The sequence below is a fragment of the Ailuropoda melanoleuca genome, chromosome 11 (genome assembly GCF_002007445.2).
Source record: "Ailuropoda melanoleuca isolate Jingjing chromosome 11, ASM200744v2, whole genome shotgun sequence".
NCBI lineage: Eukaryota > Metazoa > Chordata > Mammalia > Carnivora > Ursidae > Ailuropoda > Ailuropoda melanoleuca.
In genome coordinates this window covers 4,188,765-4,204,806 of record NC_048228.1, presented here as the reverse complement: position 1 = coordinate 4,204,806, position 16,042 = coordinate 4,188,765, and the positions used below count along the sequence as shown (strand labels likewise).

General features: G+C 54.7%; 1 protein-coding gene and 1 long non-coding RNA gene across 6 annotated transcripts in view; one reads left to right on the top strand and one right to left on the bottom strand.

Moving 5' to 3' along the window:
* ACOT7 (acyl-CoA thioesterase 7) overlaps positions 1-16,042 on the top strand; it is a 97,489-nt gene that overhangs the window by 41,916 nt on the left and 39,531 nt on the right. For 3 of the 5 annotated variants that reach the window (XM_011230594.3, XM_002923852.4, XM_034671144.1), the window contains exons 5-6: positions 116-230; positions 7,463-7,549. In XM_011230594.3, the coding sequence (XP_011228896.1) occupies positions 116-230; positions 7,463-7,549 (202 nt within the window). Of the gene's footprint in view, positions 1-115; positions 231-7,462; positions 7,550-8,152; positions 8,518-9,806; positions 10,037-16,042 lie in introns of those variants that run through there. The other 2 variants (XM_034671143.1, XM_034671142.1) reach the window with 2 other exon arrangements.
* Positions 10,375-15,816, bottom strand: LOC117804345. Its single transcript, XR_004628685.1, has 3 exons — positions 15,236-15,816; positions 14,103-14,193; positions 10,375-11,160 (listed from the first exon to the last, which is right to left on the bottom strand). It is a non-coding gene; the product is annotated as an uncharacterized LOC117804345 (long non-coding RNA).

The window sequence follows — 16,042 nt, the reverse complement described above, 5'->3', positions numbered from 1 at the left end:
GACCAGACAAGGAGAGCCTTGAGCCTGGGAAGCTGAGCCATGCCTGGCCGGGGAGGGCGAGGGGCAGAAGGTCGGGGTCACTGCTGCCAGCCTGACCCTCTGCACCTCCCCGCAGTACTCCCGGCAGGAGCAGGAGGAGGAGGGCCGGAAGCGGTACGAGGCCCAGAAGCTGGAGCGTATGGAGACCAAGTGGAGGAACGGGGACATCGTCCAGCCTGTCCTGAACCCAGGTAAAAGCTGGGGTGCAGGATGAGGGCTCACCTCCCCCAGCAGGTGCCGAATGTGGCAGGCTCATGAACCTTCTCCTCTTGGGGCCTGTGCAGCCCCGCACCCTGTGTGCTGTCCTGGGGGCCCTGGACCCTGTCCCTGCACCCTACAAACGCGTTCCCAGGAGCACCATCAGCAGTGAGGGGACGGGACAGCTTACGGGGTGCTGCAGGCCTGTGGACTGTTGAGGCAGAGGCCCCACTCCTGGGCACAGAGGAACGAGCCTGTGCATAGAGCTGTGGTCGTGTCTTTCCCCCAAGGTGGCTCAGGAGCACATTTTTTTATGGGATTTCTAGCTCATAAAAAACAGGCAAATGGCAGCAGCTTTTCCCACGTTGTTGCTCACCGGCCTGCCGCTCAGTTGTCTGCGGGCGCGCTGGCTTCCACTCAGGCCGCATCCTCCTCGTCTTTTACTCCCTTGCCTGCAAGTCAGGTGGCTGGCGTTAGCAAAGTGTCCGTCCGGAACCCAAACAGAGAGGTCCAGGGTGGGTGTCCCTCCAGACAGGACTTTCCTCCCCGCGTCCATAACAGACAGCTCCCCTGCTGCTCAGAAGGTTCAGGGCAGGGGCTCTGGGGGTGTGTGTTCCCATCAGGACACGGTGAGCCCTTGGGACGTGGGTCTTCCCAGTAGCGTGTGTCTCCTCTGCACACACAACGACCACATTTCATCTGTGTGGACAGGACCCTCAGGAAGGTACTGTGTATTCTGTGCGGGGCTCACAGGTGACACCTCTGGGTGCCCTGGACGCAGGTGTGTTTGAGTTCCTGATTTGGTCCTTGACAACTGAGGACATGTCCAAGTACTCCCTTTCCTTGCTGTTGTGCCCCGATGTGCCCTGGGCTCTCCCCTCTCCATGCTGTGCCCCGGCTCCCCTAACCAGGATGACGGTGAACTCCAGGGCATGGGCTGAGCCAAGTTTCTGCCCCCCCCATCCCGCCCAGGCCGCAGGCCACATTCAGCATCAGGGCAGGTGCGCTGGCAACAACCCAGCAGGTGCACACGTGAGGACGGGACCTCCTGGGTTTCAGCTCCTGTGCCCTGGGTTCCTCGGGCAGCACCTGTTCAGTTTGCACAGGATTCTGTAACTCTTTCGGTCCCTCATGCCCGACTCCCCCTTATCTTTCTCACGTGCCAGCCTCAACCTGCCCACAGCAAAGGCTGGTGGCCTGTGCGTGGGGTGGTGTCTTCACTGTTCTTTTCACATCTGCTTTTCAGCGAACATGAAAATGATAAATTAGTTGTTGGTGTTCATAAGAATGTTGCTGGAATAGGCGATCTGTTTATAACACAGTCACCCACAAGACAGGCCTAGGGTCACTCCTGGTGACTGAGGGCAGCAGTGACGCCAGACCCAGGCTCTGCTCTCGGGGGCAGGCAAGCATGCTGGTCAGGCAAAGACACAGAGGACTGGCAAGTGATGTGAGGGAGTAGAGATGTCTTAGAAAAGGTACAAACTCAGTGCTGAGGGTATTCTGGGACAGAGAAAACCTGGAGGGGACTGAATGGCAGCCCCCCTCTGCAGAAGACATGTCCATCCCCAATTCTGGATCCTTCCGTGCAGACAGGGTGTTTGCTGATGTAATCAAGGATCTCGAGATGAGGTCATTCTGCTTTACCCAGGTGGGCCCCCAATGCAGTGACCAGTGTTCTCATTAGACAGGAGGGGAGGGACAGTGTCAGCCCAGCGGCAGCAGGGGCGGGCCAGGAAGAAGTCTGGGCAGCATGTGGGGGCTGCTGGGGTGAGTGCTTGGGGTGGAAGCCGGGCCCAGGGCCGAGTTCAGTCCTGGATTCCTCCTTTGACTGTCTGGGAAACTGAATATAATGCTCACAGTTTCCAGCCTGAGTCCCTTCACGCTTGGTGTTATTTCCAGTTTGCTATCCTGTTTGTGAATCAGATACTAATGTTTCTCAGAATCTATTATTCTCCGATGGTATTAATCAAAGGTGACATTCTGGATCTCAAGATTTCTTTTTTTTAAAGATTTTATTTATTTGAGAGAGAGAGAGGGAATGCACACATGAGCGGGGGGGAGAGGGAGAAGCAGACTCCCCACTGAGCAGGGAGCCTGACATGGGGCTCGACCCCAGGACCCTGGGATCATGACCTGAGCCAAAGGCAGACGCTTCACCAACTGAGCCACCCAGGCGCCCCCTGAGCCTCAAGATTTCTTGATAGATTTTTACAAGCTTTTATTTTTATTTTTCTGTGTTCCAATAAGAATGCATCTTTCTCAGATGATTGGCTTAGGGACTGGCTCTTAAATGCTTCGTCAGGAAGTCACAGGCCCGTTCCTTGGTGTTCTTGAATGTAGTCCGCATTTTCGACCTCAGTCTCCCAGTAGGACTGGCCTTGCCCTGGCAGGGTGGGGCTGGGCCTCTGCAGGCAGGCCTCCCAGTGCCTGGGGAGGGGGAAAGGAGCCCAGCAAGAAGGGCAGGGCCTGTGCTTGGCACTGGGGGGTCTTTCGAACACTCCAGCCACCGCCCACATCTGGAGCCCTCTGTCACTGTTGACACCAGAGCCTGATTTCAGCAGGCTGTTGCCTAGCAACTCCCTTGCAGGGCTGACCTCATCCTTCAGGTGTCCTTTCAGAGAGTCTGGGAGTTCTTTAAAACCCAGCTTTTTTTTTTTTTTTTATTGTTTTCTCCATCTGACAAGAGAAAATACAGTTACCTTGAACTGTTTGATCCACAGCCGTCAGATGTTCAGCTTTGACCATGTAGGGACTGTGCGGCCATCTGGAGCCATTTGGGGGCTGCTGGGTTGATTACAAAGAAACCCGGCTCCAGTTGCTGGGTTGGGCCCAGCCTCCACCTCCCTGGGGTCAGCCCATGCTCGGCCACCCGTGCGAGGATCTGCTCTCCCAGGATCTGACTAGGCCCCATCATCCTGTGCCCGTCAGCATTTGTTCTGGGGAGGGAGCGAGGCATGAGGAGGCAGAGGCAGGGCAGTGAGGGACACGTTTTCCCGTGTCGGGCTGCCCGGGTCTGAGTCCCACCTCTGTCTCCATGCGGACTTAATCTGTCTGCCTCCGTTTCCTCGGCTGGAACACAGTAAAGGGGACTTCCGTGTGTTTACAGCCGTGTCAAACCTCCCCCGTTGCTGCCCTGGGAACCTCGCTCAGGTTCCGGATGGTGTCGGGACGTTGAGACCCAACATCAGGCACCATGTTAGCCAGTGTCACGGTATCCGAGATCCTAGTGTCTTAGTGGAGGTTTATCTCTCGTAAACCCCAAACCGGGTGTCCTAATCAGGGGTGTCCTGCAGATGGGGTGGACTTGTAGCTGTACGCCTTGAACAGGTAGCTTTCGGGCTAACCTCAGAAGGGGAGTGATTGGGGGTTTGGCCTGAAAGCAGGTAGCCCTTGACTCGCCCCTTTGGCAGGGAGGCAGCCTGCAGAGAAGGCTGGGCGGTGTGTCCAGCCGTGCGTGGAGAAGGCGAGGAGAACGGGCTGCCCAGTCCTACTCACCTCAGAGAGCAGTATCTCGGATTGCGTTTGGTTTCTTGTTGGGTTTAGATGCAGGACCTTGTGGGCCAGTGGCCGATGACCAAAACCATGGTCCCCTTGCACCGGCACTGTGTCCACACGGAGGTGGGACAGGAGACGAGAGACGAGGGGCAAACATGCTCATGGGTTCCCGGAGCTGCCGTGCTGGCAGGGGAGGGCTGCTCTCGGGGTGGGGGGCTCCTTGGCCCCCATCTGCTCTCTGGAAGGGGCTTCTTGTCCGCTACCCTCCACGGCCTCATCTGAAGTGGGCGTCTGCTCGTCTACGACAGGGGACATCAGAGGTTATTTAGGGCTTGACCAGTTGTCCCTCCTAAACTGGGTGGACGTTGATCTGTTGGCTTCCTGTCCGCTGCTTGTGACAGTCACACCCAGCGTCCTTCCCAGGCACACTTGTCAAGCCCTCTCAGCTGGATGGTGGCTTCCTTGCGGCTCTCTCGCGGACACACTCAGGGGCTGAGTTGTGATGGGCTTTGATCTCTGTCCCCCTCCATCCCCAGAAGCAGTAGGCTTTTCCCACCTTTTGGTGCCCCAGGTCTCTGGGCTCCCCACTCACTCTGTTATGCTTCCAAGCTGGCTGTGACTTTCCTGACCTACCTTGCTCAGAGCAGAAAGAAGCTCACAGGACCTCTCTGACTCCTTTCAGCCATTTCCTGTGGTGCTGTGGCCCCACAGGCTTACCTTCAGGTTGACCGTGTGTCCCACCTTTTAAGCCCGGAGGACTGTAAATAGTGCCCTTGACCTTCAGAAAACAGGTTTCCCGTTGGGTGGGCCCCAGTTCTGGGGCCAGCTTATCTCTTCATTAAGGCAGCACCGGCAGCAGCACCAGACAGCCCCCAATCTCCGCGGCTCAACCTTGCACTTGGCAGGGCCTTTTTACGTATCACGGTGCTTCAGCTGAGTTACAGAGCACAAGGAACGGGAGAGGCCGCTGAGGATGACCAAGGGCAAGAGGTGCCCAACGAGCGACTGTGAACCAAACACACACGCAGGATAGACTCAGGCCCATGGTCAAAGAGCCCTGCGGGGGCCAAATTCATGGCCAAGGGAAGCAGGACTGGGGGGCGGCTGTGTGGCTGTGTTGTTTCTCCCCATTGAAATTGTGGGACTTTCATTTATTGAAAAGCTTATTAATTCAAGTTTTAAGAACATTAAATGATTAGACACGGCCTAATTGAAACTTTTGAACATTACTGGAAGACAGTGGGGACATCTCTTTGACGAGGTTGTGATCGTTATTTCAAATGCCTTGTCGTCTGAATAGATACTGGACATGACAAAGATTTTTGTGTGCAATTTTCTGTGGTTTGAACTTTAAAAAATTCCGTCATGACTCACCTGCATAACTGTTAGCTGATCAAAGTGGTTTCTGAGATTGGGCCAGATTTGAAACTTAGTTTTCATTTGTGCTGTAGATGTGACTTCCGTGTCTCTTACGAGTGGGACACAAACGAAGGCTGTGGAGTGTGTCCCTTGGTACTTGAGGCCTTTCTGTCCTCTGTCTGCATGCTCTGCAGAGAGACGGGGCCTGAGGGAGACAGGCTTTGAGCTCAGGGGTGCTGCGGGCTGGCCAGCGCTGGCTGGGGAGTCTCTCCGACAGGTGTGATGACAGGGGGTCTTCATCAGTGTGCTTTGTGGCCCCAGCAGCTGTCCCCAGGCAGGGTCCAGGTGTCTGAACCCCCAAGGCCGGCTGTAGGCATGGCCCTGGCCGGGTGAGGCCTCATCAGCAGCAACTATCCCCCACACCTTCCATAGCAGCGCAAGGGATTTTTGGGGGTACGTCTTTTCCATTTCCGAGTGAGATGAGAAACTGGGGAGGGCAGAGTCCAGCTTCCCATCCCGTGTGGTGTGTCTGCATGTGCTGCATTACCCTGAGCCCAGAGTGGTCTCAGATGGACAGTCCAGGTTGCTCTGGACACCCGTGCGGTCTGGGAGGCCTGTACTGATGGGGCAGCTGGGAGAAGCAGCTCCTTCCTTGAGTCAAAGCCGCAGGCCATGTGCCCCGAATGCAGTCCTAGTGGACACCAGGGGACACCTGGAGTGCCCCTCCTAGGCTTTTGCTGTTACCCCCATCTCGCCTTGCTCGGAGCCATTGGTCTGTTGATTGGTGTCAGGTAGTGCCCTTGTGCACCAGCTCATGGAGGGACCGCTTGCGAGGACCATTTGACCCACATCCAGATGGGTGGACTGGATGGCCAGGTCCCCAGAATGCGGCCTCACAGGTGGGAATCCTTCTCTCCACGGCTGCCCAGTATCTCCTGAGGCAGGAGCTGGGACATCACCTGGCAGCCGGCACCTGCCTCTCACAGCACATGGTGAGCCAGGAAAGCAGGCGGAGGGAGCCTCCCAGTTGCCGGGCCCCGAGGTGAGAGCCGGCTGCCCATGAGAATGAGAGCCCTCTCTCCATAGTAGGGGCCACTTCACAGCTCCCTGTGCAGCAGAGGACCCTGCCCGGAGCATCTCACGATGGCCTCTCGAGTGCCACAGATGGCACTTCACACAAGCGCACCAACTCAAGTCTAGATCACTCTAAGCTGCAAGGCTCGAGGACAAGGACAAAATGAGTTTGGATTTAAATACTTGATGGTCTCCGTTTACCTGGGCTGCAGTTCCCCTGCCTCGTGATCCCTTCAGGCAACCACATGGTTTGAAATTCCATGTGGAGGAGCATTGGGCAGGGTCTGGAGGTGATGCTGATGCTTAGGGGACACCCTCGTGCCACCAGCTCTTGTCTGCAGGGCAGCATGACTGTTGGCATGGCCTGTCCTGTCCGCAGCCCAGTGTAGAAGGGACCTTTCTCCATCTACGCTGTGGCCCCGTCATCAGTGGCCCTGTGGGCTGGCTTCCTCAACAGCTTGGCCTTGCTGGGTTAGGAGTGACCACCCCCTCCTAGCACCAGCTGTCCAGGCAGGAGACAGAGGAGTGTCAGCTGTGCCCAGAAGGCTCTGGAAGGTGGAAGCAGTGGCTGGTCTGCTCAGAAGAACCTCCAGGGGAGCATCGGCCGCACCTGTTAGAAGAGGCAGTGTCGAGGTGTCCTATGTGCTTTCTGGGGGCGGGTTTTATTTCATGTGTTTGTTTAAGTGTAGCCTCTTCCAGAGGGAGGGAGGCCCCCAGGGATGTGGCGAGCTGGGGTGGTGAACGGGAGAGAAAAGCTGGCAGGCCTCTGGGTGCTGAGTCTTCCTGGTCCACGTCAGAGCCTGGGGGCTGCCAGGAATCCCGGGGCGCTGTCCGGGGAGGATCAGTCTGTGGCGTCTGCACCTACCACTGTGTTCTGTGCGGTGCAAATGTGCTCACTTGAGAGGTTGCATGGTAAGTTTCTGAAACACTGTCTGCGATCGTTTACAAAATTGGGAATGAAAGTGAGAAGGATGAATGGAGGAGGGTCACCGCAGCCCTGGGAGCGTGTAGCTGTGAGGTGTTGACTGGCTGCCTGTGTCTGGGGAATGGGCCTTGCTGGGCACACTTATGTCCCCCGGGGTGAGCATTCTGACCCGCTAACAGAGTGGCCGATGAACCCTTGAAAGCCTCTGCTGTCACAGACCAGAGCGCGTGGAGACCACAGTTCTCCTCAGAGAAATCCCACCTGAGCTGCCGGCAGTCGGACACTGTCGGCGGCCGTGCAGATGTCGTGGCGCTCAGTCGTGGGCATCGATCTGCCCCACGGCCTAACCTCTCTCCTTTGCAATTCCAGAGCCAAACACGGTCAGCTACAGCCAGTCCAGCTTGATCCACCTGGTGGGGCCTTCCGACTGCACCCTGCACGGCTTTGTGCACGGAGGTAAGAAGTCAGCTGCGGCCGCTCGCTCGTGCCCGCTCGTCTCCCCAGCAGCCAGGCTGCCGTCTGACCCAGTTTAGGCTCCGGTGTTTAATGAAGTGAAAGTTTAAACTTTCAAGAGACTGCATGATATATTACTGAAATACAGTGGGTGCCGGTTTTTAAAATTGGAAACGAAAGTCGGACGGATGACTGTCCTGATGGAGGGTCACACGCGACCCTGGGAGCTTAGAACCATGAGGTGTGTAGTGGCCGCGGGTTGGGTCAGGGCCTTTCGGGAACAGTGATGTCACCAGGGAGTAACGGTGTGACCCACTAACAAAGGGGCTGCTGAAGCATGTTTTTGCCTCTGATGTTCTCGTTTATTTCTTCCTTTGGTCAGATTCCACCTTAAACAACATAGGCCTTAAAGTTCCTGGCTCGGGAAATACGGTGGGACATAGGGGGACTTAGCTCCAGGCTCATAGAGGGATGCTTTTTACTTTAATGAGGGATGGTTATTTTTTTGCAATTTAGGGGAAACAGTAAGCATGGGTACAGTGCCATTCATTTGTGCTCTCATCTCCAATGCCAGGAGTACCAAGCTTTCTTTTCTTTTCCTCTTAGAAAACTCCTATTCATCCTTCAAAACCCAGCTCAAATGGTACCACTCTGTGCAGGTTTATGTTGATATTTCTACCAGGGAGGCCTCGGGGCAAAGCTTGATCTTGTTCTTTGTGTTGGCTCCGGGGCCTCACACAGTGTCAAAGAAGTGCTTTACAGAAACTCGTTCCATGGGGCGCCTGGGTGGCACAGCGGTTAAGCGTCTGCCTTCGGCTCAGGGCGTGATCCTGGCGTTATGGGATCGAGCCCCCACATCAGGCTCCTCCACAGGAAGCCTGCTTCTTCCTCTCCCACTCCCCCTGCTTGTGTTCCCTCTCTCGCTGGCTGTCTCTCTCTGTCAAATAAATAAATAAATCTTTTAAAAAAATAAAAAATAAAAAAATAAAAAAAAAAGAAACTCGTTCCATGAGCGAGAGGCACAGATCACGTTCAGGTTGAGGAGTATGGGATAACGGGCCCTGGGCCCTGTCAGAGTCAGAGAGTGGCCCCTGATTTGGGATCTATTTTTAGAGTTTGTTTGTTTCTTTTTTTTTTTTTAGCTAATTCTTTTTGGTGTTTTTTGTTTTGTTTTGTTTTAATTTCATGATTGTTTTCCTCTTTCAACTAAATATTGACTGCAGTGCCCTTAGATCTGATTAACATAGATCCTGCCCAAGAGAAGGTCTGCTTCATGAAAAACGCATGCCCAGGCCCGTGAATGTGGTGGCAGTCAGAGCATCTTTGTACCCCGAGGACAGCCATGGTCCCATAAGCTGCTTGTCTCCTCTTCTTCACCAGCCCTTGCCTGCCTCCTGGAAATGGGAGGCAGCCCCGCTTTTGAGCTCCCCATCTGGAGCCCAGGCCCCATAACTGCTGAGAATTGTCTTTCAGCCTTATTGAATTCCATTCCCCCTGAAATTTGAAACTCTGCGCTAGAATTTTTGCTTATCTCGTCCACATGTTGGAAGTTCAGGAGAGCTGGCATCTCCACCCTTCGCTGTCTCTTTGTTGACAAGCCCAGTCTCCTGTCTGCACGTGCTGGATGGTGTGAGGGAGGGAATTGTTGCAAACCTAGAATCCATGCTCATTTACAGAGCCTGAACTGTGGCATTTGAGGCAGGCACTTTTCTTTAAGAAGTACATTTAAGCAATGTTTATGACGGCTTTGCGGTATTTGATGTCTATTTTAGTAGAGGTTTTGTGCCCACAAGTTAAAAAAAAAAAGTGCCTTATATTTTCCCCAAACGTAATCATCTGTAAACAGCGCCTAGTAACTCACCAGGAGCAAGTGAACAAAATAGATGTTGTGCTGAAAACACCCGCAAAGAACTGTGATTTTACAGCGTTTTCCTGGAGAGAATGCTGTCAGTAAGAGTGGTGTCTAAACTCATTTCAGTCAAAGTCTTCTCTAACCTGTAATTTAGTAGCTGCCCAGCACAGGAGAAAATCGTGAGTGGAGATGGACACTAATTTGACTTTTATTCAGTAATTCTGTACCAGAATAGGAATTGATGGTCCTTCCCGAACATGACAAAAAACGGGTATCTGAGCCCTAAAGTGAGCATCTTCCTCAAAGGGGAGCTCTGAGGACTGTCCCCAAGGTCAGGACTGAGGCAAGGGGCCGCGCTCTCACTGCATTAACATTGCTTTGGGGATTTGTTCCACTGCCCTAAACCAGACGGAAACTCAGAGGTACTGGAATTGGCAGAAAAGAAGGAAAGCCGTTCATCTTTATGGCACAGAAACATACCTGGTGACACAAGAGATTCCGCGATAAAGATAACTCAGACCATTAAAGAATTCGGTAAAGTGGCAGCAACTAAAATGACTGATAGTAGTAATAAAAAATATTGCCTGAAATCGAAAAACGACTTTCATTGTTTTTGTTTGTAGGTATGTCTGTTTTCCCAGGTGTGTTTTGAGCCGAATTTTATTTATATCATGAAACACCGGTTTTTAGTAATTTGGTGAGAAGGTGTAGGGCTAGTTTTGTCTGTTTGATTTGTCTTCTTAAAGGCCTTGTTCTCCTTTTGCCTTTGGTTCCCAATATGTTCTCTGCTGCTCTCTTCCTCTGGGACGCTCCATGCCTGGCCCTTTGTCGGCCGTTCCACGTGGGCTTGGCGGGGGGGTCGCTGCTCACCCCCAGCCCGACTGCGATGGTTGGGGGGGCTCCCTGGGGGTAGCCGGGCATCCCGCTCAGGGCAGGCGGAGGGGTCTCCACCGTGAATTCTTCACTTCTGAACTTCCAGTGGCCTTGGATGTTTCTCTGGCACTTTAAAAAAACTTTTAAATTAATTATTTTAAACCAAGATATTCTATGGAAGTGGTCCAAAACGGCTTTTGACAAAATGCAGCTGCCCCATCCTCGCTTCACCGGGGCCGCTGCTCTAGCTGTGCTCCCAGTTTGTGGCTCCGCCTCCCCTGGCCTCCTGTTGGCCAGCCTCAGACTCGGCCTGCGTGAGTGCCGCTGAGCGCGGAGCCAGCGCCGTGACCATGTCTCCCCACCGCGTCTCCCACCTGCTCTGAACATCCAGTCTCCCATCCTCTGTGGAATGCCTCTCGGTACGGTTATGCCTGCCAGACAGCCTCTCGGCACACGCTTCCCTGGAGAGAGCTACCCTCTGCCCCTTTCGAGCCGGAGTGCTCGTTCCCTGCACTGCTCTCCTTCACGGATCTTCCATTTTCCAGTGGCTAACTCAGAAAGGTTATGTCAGCCAGATGAAAGGCTCAGCTGCTGTGCTGAAGGCCCCACGCAGTGGCTTCCAGCAGACAGACGATGGTTGTGTCCTGTGGGATGAGGCAGCTGTAACAAGTCTAGGGCTCGTCTGGAAGCTCGCTGGTATTGGCGACCCAGGCTCCCTCTGCCCGTCTGCTGTCACAGGGGTGGCCCCATTTCTGTGGTGGGGCAGCGCAGGGCGGTACAGCGTTCCTGCCCGGAAGGTGGGGGGGCTCCCAGGAAGCGTCACCCATCAATTGCCCTCGTCTGCTGGTGGGTCTCGCTGGCTAGACGTGTCGGTCAAACTCTGGAGCTGCTGTAGAAGAGAGGGAGAAGTAATTGGGGGGCAGTGTCTGTGGGGAACTTAGGAGTTTCCTGGACTTGCTTGTGTAAAGCATTTCCTGGCTGGGTGTGGCATTCTCTCCCCAGGGCTTGGAGGCATTGGCGCGCCCCCTTCTGGCCTCCAAGGTTCCCGTGCAGAAATGCGGGAGTCTGGATTCTCTCCCTCTGCTCTCTGGCCACACCTCCCCTGTCCCACTTCCCTGTGCCTAGCTGCTCTCTCTAGCCTCAGCCCCGGGCCCATCCACAGTCTTCCTGCTGCTTTCCCGAATAACATTAAATTGAGTGGTCTGCAGTTTCTGGGCTTCTGTCATTTGTGATGTCACCCCCCCCACACCCATGCCGGGCTTCACAAACCTTCCCCCGGAGTCACTGCTTAGGATGGCGGTGCCCCGCCCCCAGGGGTTTGGAGCACCCCAAGTGTCCATAGGTCTGGGGACCATGCTGGGGAGCCACTGTTCTGAGGTGAGTCCCTGCTGCATGTGCTTGAACTGATCCCTGCAGCTCTGGCCACGGCTGGCTGTCTGAAGCTTCCTCCACCTGGGGGTGCCTCCCTCTGGCACTGTCTCTCCGTTCCTCCTTTTCCGTAGAGTCAGCCCTCCATTTGGCCTTTGGACACTCTTCTCGCCCTGGGTGTCTGCCCCAGTGGCCAGCTCATCCTTCCTCCGGTGTCCATCTGTCCACTTTCCCGAGAGGTTGTGGATAGTGATCCCATCCTTGCTGCCCACTGGGATCATCAGGGCACTCAAAAATGCAGATGCCCAGGCCCCGCCAGTTGGACCAGATGCCGTGGGGAGGCCCCGTGTTGCAGCCCCGATGATTCTGATGGACGGGTCCACCTGGGTTACCAACAACTGCTGTAAACGTGCGGCCCTGGGAAAGGGGACACAGCTGGGAGCAGTGAACTGCACTGGGATAAGGACCCGGAGTGTGTTTCCTGCCTTGAAACACTATTCGCAATGTTCCCCACTATTCCCAGACGTCCTTAAGTGAGCAGCCAGCGCCCTGTTTCATGCTGACTACTTAAAAGCTGGAGGAGAGAGAATCTTGTTCTTACGTCAGTTATCGTTGTCCTGTTAATTACCCTGTGGAAGACCCCAAAAACTGGGAAAGGAAGGAAGTTTACAGACTCTGAGTCAGGGAAGGGTGTCAGGAGCAGAGACAGCTCTGTTCTGGATGGTCAGCCCCAACCATCTGGCCTCCCCAGCGCAGTGCCCACCTTCCAGAGCTTCCGTGAGAGGTGAACCTGCAGGGTCCTCGTCCCAGGGCTGACCTGGGTGGTTCTGGTCACCTCTCCAGTGCCTGTCCCGGATCTTTAGAGCATCAAAGGAACGGACGTGGGGTTGTCTGTGGTAGGGCTCCGTGTTCACGATCACATCTGGTTCTTGGTAAAAACTGTCTCTGCTCCAAGATGAGAAGGCAGGGATGTGGCGGTGAACTGGGGCTGACCCAGTTTCCTAAACTTGTCTGTCCCTCAGCAGTCATCTTGGTGCCTGTTAGGAACACAGATTCCTGGACCTTCTCTGGGAGGGTGTCTGGGGCCCCAACATGGGGACCTGGATTTTGAGCCACGAGTGCCCTGGGGGTTCTCATGATTCAAGGGTCTCAGAAACTCCCAGCGAGAGGGCTTTTGTCCCACACCCAGTAACTGTGCCCTCTCACCCCTTTCCCCCAACCTCTCAGGAGCACTGGACACCCGCCCCCTCCAAGTCCCATCCTGGGTTCATGCCCGCCCCCCACACCAAATCCATGCTGTTGCCAGAGTGCCCGGTGTGGACACAGAGGCCAGGCCCCACCCCAAGGAGCCCGCAGTAAGTCCGGGGAGCCCCAGGCACCTGCATGTTCACACCCTTCCAAGGCGACGCACACCAACAGTGAGGGCTTCCAGGGGGCCTCCTGAATCTCAGATTGCCCCTGTCACCTGAGGCCTTGGTGTACTTGCTCCCCCATGTCAGTCCTGGACCTTCTCCTCCCTCTTCATCTTTTCTCCTTGTGCCTTGCCCGGCCCTGTGGCCTCTGTGACCTTATCCAAGTGGCAACCGATAGATTTGTTCTATCCCACTCAAGTGGTCTCGGCATCTTCACTGGGACAGTGGCCCCGTGGACCTGATCGTTCTCTTCATTTCTCCACTTGGCTGTTCTTCTCATCACTTCTGTTGAACGGATGACACCCCCTGGAATTGTGTGGCTGTCCTAATTTACGCCCCCCCAGGATTTACAGCCTCCCTGTCTGTATGGGGGTTCTTGGGGGGATTAAATGGGATAATACAGGGCAAACAACCAGCGCATAGGAAATACTTAATAAAGGTTGGTGGTGGTTATAAACGACAGGCCCTTGAGCAGCGCGGGTTTGAACTGCGCAGGTCCACCTGTATCTGGATTTTTTTTTTTCCCAACAAAGACAGGACAGTCTGTATGCGTATTTTCTCTTCCTTCTGATTTTCCTTCTCTCAGCTGACTTTATCATGAGAACACAGCTTGCAATACACAGCACGAGCACAGGACGTGTTAATCCATGGTTCCTGTTATGGGGGGGCATCCTCTCTGCGGTTCACTCTTAGTACTTAGTTCTGGGGGGAGTCCAAAGTTACAGGTGGGTTTGTGAGGGGGGTCGGCGCCCCCTAACCCCACCATGTTCCAAAGGTCAACTGTAATTTTTACTTAGTTTCCTAGTTTTATTATAGACGCAGAGGGAACATGGAGAACACATGCTTTTTTCTCACATCCAGGGGGGCGTTGTTAAAATATCATTTACGTGACCGCAAAGCACATCTTAATTGTGGATTCCTCAGCGTGGGACCTGTGAAGCCTCAGCTTGCACAACAAGAACGTAACCACCTGGAAGTTAAGACAGTCCTCTAAATAAGCCTTGGTCAGAGAGAGAGACAAGTCTGGACTTCTAAACTATCCAGAACTTACAGATACGGAAAGGAGAGCGTTTTCTGTCAAAGTTGGGTTTGGCTAAAGATGTTCTCAGAGGAGAGAGTGGGTCACTTGGAACTTGTGTTTCCTAAAAAGAAAAATTAAAAATAACTTGAGTGCTGGAATCGGAAAAAGAACAGCAGATCCACCCCCGGGAAGGAGAAAGGCTGGGACAGCAGCAGGCCTGGTCTTGGGACCCCTGGCCCCCTGCTGTTCCATATCCCTGCACCGTCCTCACCCTGGCCCCACCTCACAGCCACCCGACCTGTGAATGTTGGGCCCTCAGAGCCCTCCCCTCTTCCCCACCCTCCCCCAGTTGCCGAGCCCTGGGGCCCCATGCCCTGGCCTCGCCCCGCCCTCACCTGCCCCAGGGAGCACATCAGTCTTGGCAAAGCACAGCTCTGCCTGCGGCGCCTGCGGCTGTCAAACCATGGGTGTCCCTGCTGCCTGCGGCATGCCGTCCAGCCTCATCACTCCCCTCGAGACTTTCTTTCCCTAAACGTGCCTCTTGCTTTTCTGCCTCTGTATCTTCGTTCATCCTGTTCTTCCACCCGTGCCCATTTTGCATGCCCAGCCCTCATCCTGTCTCCTCCCTGGCGCTCCGGGAGCCCCTCTCTCCCCAGGGAGTAGCAACCTTCCCTTTGTCCTTGTGTCCCATTGCACATTTTTGTTCCTCTCTTATGCATTTCGGCCTTTCTGCAACTTCAGATGGTGGAGATAGTCTCCAGTGTTCATTTCCTGGAGATGACGAGCTTTCTTGTCCTGGCTTCCTCCCTTCCTGACTACTTTGCAGAGTACTTTATACATAGAAGGAACTTGATGAGTATCTGCTGAAAGAATGAAAGACGTCGTTCGGAATAATGGTTCGAGTTGATGCTGCTGGGTGGCTGTGTCCTGAGCCTTTAGCAGTTTTTCTCGGTTAGAATCACAGGCAATAAATCAAGCTGGGTGTGGGGCTCCAGTGTCCTTAGATCAAGCTGCTAGACTGGGCCCCAGTTGACGGGTACTTGTAGGACAAGCCTGGCTTTACAGCATCCTGCAGCGGCCGCGTCCCACAGGGGAGCCCATGCCCGTCTGCCTGACCCTGCCTGGCACTTGGCTGGAGTGTGGGGTGGTCACTGACCCATTACCTGAAATGATTCTGCTTCTGTTTCTGAGGCCGGGGACCTGGTTGGTTTCAGCCGTGGCTGTACCCAGCCGCGGATCACGTCAGAGCCGTGAATGGACGCACAACATGGGGAGCGTGAGCGTTGATTGGCCCTGGGAGAGAATGCTGCGGTTTCAGAAAATAAGGGGCCGGGGTGAGTCGTTCTCTGTCCTGTGCTGTCGTGAGTCTGCAAATAAGTTTATCCATGGGGGCCCCCAGCTCTATTGCACTCTCACGGTCTGTGCTAGGGCCCCCAATTTCCAGGGTGACCTTGCTGACCTGACAGGCTCCCAGCTCTGCAGGTAACTTGCTTTGGAAAAAGAATAATGGGATCGTGACCGTCATAAAACCTTCGTCGGTCAGAGTTACTCAGGTTCCACTTGTCACAGTGTCCTTGGTGTCTCAGTCCAGCTGGAGGCCAGTCATCTCTTTCCTGGCAGGGCAGCCACCCCCGCCCACCTGCATCCCCCACAATGCCTCCACTCCCCCTTTCAGCTTGGTGCCTTGCTTAGTTGTCTGTGCTCCGTCTTCCTGTCTTTCTCATCTTTCTCTCTGGAACCTGCTCTCAACACTTCCCTCCTGTCAAGGAGCCCTCTGGCCTGCCGTTGCCAAAGCCCGAGAGCAGGTCTTGGCGCTCACAGTTCGTGCAGCCCCTCCTCTCAGCCTCCCTCCCTGGGCCTCTTCCCTCCCCTCCCAGGCCTGTGGCCTTGTGGCCTCATGCATGCTCCCCAAGGTCCCTCCCTCTGGGACTCATCTGGCATCATGCTGCCCTAGGCCCACAGCTCCCCGG